The sequence below is a fragment of the Sphaeroforma arctica genome, assembly GCF_001186125.1.
Source record: "Sphaeroforma arctica JP610 unplaced genomic scaffold supercont1.1139, whole genome shotgun sequence".
In the NCBI taxonomy this organism is placed as follows: domain Eukaryota; class Ichthyosporea; order Ichthyophonida; genus Sphaeroforma; species Sphaeroforma arctica.
Genome location: NW_014039419.1, coordinates 7,463 through 14,180, shown reverse-complemented (window position 1 = coordinate 14,180; position 6,718 = coordinate 7,463). Strand labels below are relative to the sequence as shown.

At 44.1% G+C, this 6,718-nt stretch overlaps 1 protein-coding gene across 1 annotated transcript; it reads right to left on the bottom strand.

The window, feature by feature from the left end:
• Window positions 1-2,903: 2,903 nt before the first annotated feature.
• SARC_10108 (hypothetical protein) lies at window positions 2,904-5,876 on the bottom strand (the record flags this gene model as incomplete). Its single annotated transcript, XM_014295856.1, has 4 exons — window positions 2,904-3,229; window positions 4,077-4,173; window positions 5,130-5,288; window positions 5,658-5,876. Coding segments are annotated over 4 exons (801 nt in total), but the record flags the coding sequence as incomplete, so codon positions are not given.
• Window positions 5,877-6,718: the final 842 nt, after the last annotated feature.

Genomic DNA, 6,718 nt, shown 5'->3' with positions numbered 1-6,718 from the left:
CGTGTTAAAGCTGGGACTCAAGTTGCGTGCAGCGGCTTTGTATTGTTGTACGATACGGATTCATATTTATGTATACACAACAGTTAACGCCATTAGCTATATTATAATAGTATTCTGTGTACTCACCTGCGGTGCATTCGTAAGTGAATCCACTGAGAGCCTCCTGGGTTTCCAGGCTATCCACAAGCCGACCAAAGAGACACTCGATCAAGGGAGTGTTGTCACTAAACATCAAGGCCGGTAGTAGCTTCTGTTTCTTGAGCTCACTCAAGATGCGCAACATTTCAGTCACACCTGGATCAAGTTGTTATATACAAAATTCTATAGGGCCATATCGTACCAAAAGTTCGTTCGGGATATTTTTTTGATGTGCTTTTCTGGTGAGCGCTGCTGCACCGTGCAGTACAAGCATTCGATTATAAGCGGACTAAACGCACGTGTCGGTAAGGACGTGAAATAGCCTTGGCGAATATAACCGATGAATGCATAGGAACATTGTGGGGTGCATCATTTCAAACTCCCTTTGCTTAGATCGTTGGTCGTACCTACGCGATAAACACACTTGTGTGCAGACAAACTCCTGTAGTGACTATGTATGAGAAACAAGTGAAGCAGTTTGCAATACCATGTTGAGCTGTGGTTGAGTCGTCAGTCAAATCGTCTTCGATGCGATAGCTGATTGGGTTGCGTGTACTTCGGCTGATCTCGGCCGATAGGTCTTCGGCGGATTGTTCCTGTGGGTAGTGGTTAGTGTTGGAGGGTTCACAATCGAGTTGCACAGTAGAGCAGGTCGAATCGTTCGGAATAAAAGGCTGCATGAATGCCTCACGCACAGACCGTTTTTTATTCCCATACGAATTTACAATTCTTCGAAAGGAAGCGTGTTTTACTTATAACGCTACGCCTGAGTAGCCAAACGATATGAACACGCTTGTCTCCTCTATGGAAAAAATTTGGCTGCAATCCCAAAACACCCAAAATACATAACGCACAAGACGCTTCAATGGAGCCACAGCGGCGAAGTCATCATCGCTTGCTTCAATTTGAGAGGAGTTGTCAATGCACAGCTACTACTTGTGTGAAAGAGGTACGAAGTGCCTCAGCGTTTAAAGGAAACGTAATGGGCGTCACGACACAGCCACGGGATCTTCTGTGCGATGATACGTAAGGGCGCGTGATAGGTCGTGTCTCAATATAGCTTGCGCACACAACATCGTCTGATGAGGGTCGGGTGCGAAATGCTCACTCGCGCTACCTCGGTCATCTATCCCTCCCTCAGATTGAGTTGTGCTCGAGTGCTATTATATACTATACTGTTGTAACTCGCGGGTAGCTTACTAAACCTCTCCGTGTTACTAAGGGAGATATTGCAGACTGGCTTGATACCACGCAAGGTAAAGCTGGGAATGATATAAGCAAAGAGCATGCAGCTACGGACAGAAAGTCAATACCTTGCCCTGTGCTAGTAAAGTCTCGAAGAGATGGGTTTGTTGGGTCATATCCAGGCGAGTTTGTATGTACTGCGCCGTGGCATGTCGTAGGGCTGTGAGATCGCCCATGTCAATCCGCGACATACTGCTGTAGACCATGGCAATCACATCCTTCAGACCTGCACGTCGACAATAAGCAAGACGTTGTTGTCGCTAACGTTTAGCATTTCGTCCCCTCACTCGGACCGATGGATAATAGCTCATGCCTATTGTATATTGGGAGTTTGATATCTATTACAGTTATTTACAGGCTGATCCTTTCGCGCCAACTGGAGTTATAGGACTAATATAATCATATACCTGCTTTTTCATTGATACCGGGATCTGTAGTCTTCAAACTTTCAGCCAACTCCGACCATAGTGGAGTGTAGTATAAGAAATGGTCAGGATTTCGGTCCAAGAGCACTCGGGCGACTGACCAAACTTCTGGACCGGACAATTGCACCTGGTCAAAACAAAACAACCAGTACCGAGCGTCGCAAGAGATGACAATCAGTTGATGCAGTTCGTGGTCGCACACGCACACATTTAGCAGGGACTAACCCTTGCATGAAAGCTAGATTTGCGCTGGATATGATGAGATATCGACCTATCTATTTAAAGCAACTCGTATTATGAGCATAGTTGCTGATGCTATTACGTAGATAAATGAAAAACTTCAACTAAACACGACTCTTCGTTCAGATCTGTACACCCAGAATGTTGTGTAAAAAATGATATCTACAATTCATATTTCCTTACCAGCACATGCACACGCCTACTACGTATGTGAAAATAAAAGCACATATAAGGATAGACATATAGTTACGGAACCAGCGATCTGGTTGTAAAACATGTAGACTATTGCACATGAATACAATTGCACATGTATGTACAAATCATATAGTAAACGATTGCGTGCTTGCACGATGACAGGCATTACCCTCCCCCCACCGTCAAAAAGGAATCTGAACACACCACACAACCTTACAACCATGGCAGAACAAATACTAACCAACCAACAGCGTATACCAACCAAGCAAGTAAGACGGTATAGTGAACTATTTATAGATGAAACCAAGCAAGACAGTGTAGTGAACTTGTTAACCAACCAACCAGGTAAGACAGTGTGGTGAACTTCTTATGTGCATACTTTGTGTAGGTCAACTACAGCATCGTCGAGTTCCTCTTCATCCTGGCATAACGGTGCTAGCATGCTGTACGGGTGGATCTGTGGGTCACAGAAGAGTGTTTGTGGAATCGCAAGACATTTGTTTACTCGTGCGAATTCACAGCGATAATGTCGTACACAGCGAGCAACTGGTAAAATAGAGAAGTAATGTTCCCAGTATAATAGTCTTGGATAGTTCCTATGTTTTGATACAGACACTTGCGAGCTCACCTGTTGCAGTTTCTGCCGTTCTGGGAGCCAAACTAAGTACTGTCTGGCGACGGCACCACCCAAACTTTGTTTCGGTTCTCGTCGCACTTACAGGCCGAACCGACCTCCGAATCTCTCCCTATATCAACACCTACAGCCACTTCTAGTTTCTGGTTAGTGGTTTGGTCGGCTTTGTCAACAGAGCCTTCTGTTGATATTATACACTCCGTACAGCTCTGATCGGCGTACCCTTGGTACTGCCTATCGCCCGTACTACGCATGGCTTCGATGAAACTAGCGAGCGACGACGGATCCACAATAGATGCGGACAAAGCAAGCACTGGACACTCGATGTGACCGAGAAGCCGACGCAGACACCCTGTGCAACATGAAGTAATGGTTAAGCCCCATGGATTGACAGGTTATAATATATGCTCCATATCGTGACGAGATCTGAAAATCGGCTGACAAATGTATACAGTGAGAATGTCTAAATTCAATAACCTGGGGAACATACGCAGCGTGGGCTTGAGGAGATGAGAAGTGATCTTTGATGGTTTAGAGATTGATTGGTCGTACGTGTAGACATGTGAGGTAAGCTAGGCAGCAAGCTAATGGCAGGGGACCATATGTGGCCAAAAATAGTGCCAAACTTATAGACTGGCTGTAACGATATCATCCAGCTTTCACACCGCATATATTGGTCTTTAGAACGATATCATCGAACTTTCACACCGCATATATTGGTCTTTAGAATGATATCATCGAGCTTTCACAATGCATGTATTGGTCTTTAGAACGATATCATCGAACTTTCACACCGCATGTATTGGTCTTTAGAACGATATCATCGAACTTTCACACCGCATGTATTGGTCTTTAGAACGATATCATCGAACTTTCACACCGCATATATTGGTCTTTAGGTCAAACTTTCACTAGTGGCTGGCATCAGCCTAGAATTTCAACTTCGTCAATATAAGGAAGCGTAAGGAAGCGAAATACGGTAACCAACAACAGTGTTTTTACATACAGGTGAATAAGAATGCAAAAGTGCAACCAAACAGATAGAGAGCCAAGATAACGGTTTCAAAATTGTCAAACTCCGGGCCAGACAATACGCAAACTGTCCACTGATCCAACGGGTAGCAAATATTGATATAGGCAAACTAGTATGCAAGTGATTCAGTTCACGACTCCATTGATACAATGTCCTCAAAAGCTACCATCAAGATTGGTCTCGTCTTCATCCTCATCTGCGGTCTCCTCGTCGTCTGTACTTGTGCTCGATTCATCACAGGCTTCTATCGTGGATCCAGCGTCCTGCGTGTTTGGTATGTTGATTGTGTGCAGAGCTTTAGTTATTGTGCTACGGTGTTCTCGTGTTATGCGAAGAACAAATGAAAAGATACAGGGGCTTGACCGGGGGTTGGTATCCTTAAAGCCTTGTCTAAAGGGGCACTATAAATTCATATATATATATATATATAAGCATAGGATGACAACACCCACATTTTCAAACGGACCACAGACACTGTCCGTGCCGGATGCATTCAGATTCATGATGCAGGACTTGATACACAATATGCATGTAAGTGTTGCTTGTAGTTGCACATATGTAGACTGGATACCCTATATGCATGTAGGTGCTGCTTTTTGTTGCACATATGTAGACTTGCGTCGTGTAATATATACCGCGACCAACTGTTTACTCCAACTTAACGAACCACATTGATAAAAAACAAGCGCGTAAGACATATGTGTACTCTTGAGCGTATTCAGGAATTTGTTTTATGTATGTTTGTACTTCTACATGAACCTGTGCTAAGTATATTCATATTCATTCCCCAGTGTTTGCACATGTATATACTTAGATACGTGTCGGTATATTTACGATTTTAACTAATGCACACACGTGCTTTATCTCAGCAGAATATTCATCAGTGTTTGTACATGTACTCTGAACGCGAGTTGAACATGCCCTAGTACTACAAGCTATATACATATCATAAAGTTACATATAAGAACCATAGTATATCACTCACCCATCCTCATAATCACTCATAACAAGTATGGCCCATATATAAAATATTACGATATGTTTACAAGTGGTTTACCTCAGCCAAATATTCATAAGTGTTTGTACATGTATATACTTAGATCATATATATATATATATATACATATACACACACACACACACATATATATATATATATATATATATATATATATATATATATCTTTACGACTGCAAATACTGCATACAAGTGATTTACCTCGGCCGAATATTCATCAGAGACACTGATAGCATCAGCCGAACCCAAATTTTTTGCACTAGGAGTTCTCTGAGGGCCGTCGAAGGAAGACATCATGTGGATCTCATCACAGATGACCCATCGCAGTATACGGGTGCGCCAGATGTGACTGGCCGGTGACTGGAGCGCGGAGAAGGTCGACAGTGTTTACCAAATAAAAGGTGTTGAAAAACGAAATCAATATCCAAAGGATACCAAGTAGTTCGACGGCTGGTCTTGATATACCGTGCGAGGAGGTATTCATAGCACTTATCAACATTTGAGAACGCCTGTCCCGTGTGTGTGGGGCAGATGAGGTTTGAGCGCATCGATGAGAGGTGCGCAACTCTCTCCAAATCCTTACCCATGACATGCACGCATATGAGAAGGAATCTCCAGCGTATGACGTGAGTTCGACCGACCTACACGGACAAATACACCGATAATTAAACAACCCTTCCAGAAGCTACCATGAGCATCAAAGCTCTCAATTGATACACGTATACACACCTGGTACAGAATCTCCAACATATGAGGCGTACACACCAGCACTTCACAGGTGTGAATGCTCTCCCGGAACTTTGCCGTGAACACCCCGACCGGCACCAATGGAAATTGCCGCCGCACTTCACCTGCGGTCTGGTTACACAGTGCAAGTGTAGGACACACAAACACTACGCGACACCGTACGTTTGTTTTGGGCAAGAGACTCAGATCCACCTTAGTGCCCTGCAGTTGACGGGAGAGGAATGCAGTGTAGGTAAAGCCGTATATGGTATACCTACCACTGTGTTGGCGTGGGAATATAGTGTGAACATGCGACTGTTGTACAGCGCAAGAGTAGAACACACAGATATCAGCCCTTGACAATGGATTCGGGTCTAACTCGACGTCCACGATTTGTGAGAACTAAATGCTGCGTTGGTACACACATCTATTCGTGTTATTGATGGAACAAGGCGTCGTATGAACAGTACAGATCGTGAGGTCTGGTTGTACAGCGCGAGTGTGGCATACGTAGCCACAACGCATCACCGCACGCTTGTGTCTGGCTAGAAAATCTAGGCTTTGTGAGGATGTTGGGGGCCGAGGTACAGATCTGATAGCGAATACAGCTAATCGAATGCAATTGGAATTCATTGTAAACTCACACTTATGTGTATGTGCACCACCACGCAAATAGTCCACGCGTATGGGCATTCAAGTGTTGGGGTGTGTGTCGCACAACACCAACGAACATCGCCCGCTGGCCTTCAATTCAAAAGTTCAAATCGGAGGTGCATAACTGTGAGACGACCGTGTATGTGGCATATACAGCTGCGATACGCGGACTGTTAAATTGCATACTGTGGAAATAGAGGTACCATATTAAACCCATGAGCCTGTCCACCATACATTTCTGAAGGGATCATAGATTAGAACGATGCCTCCCACGATGCGTATCAAAGCTAGATCAGACACATGCGTATTGACATACAAGGAGAGTCTCGTAACAAGATTTCATATACGGGTGAGCGGTAGCTTGGTTACTATCTGACCTCCTGGAACACAGCTGGCTCATATTCAATGAT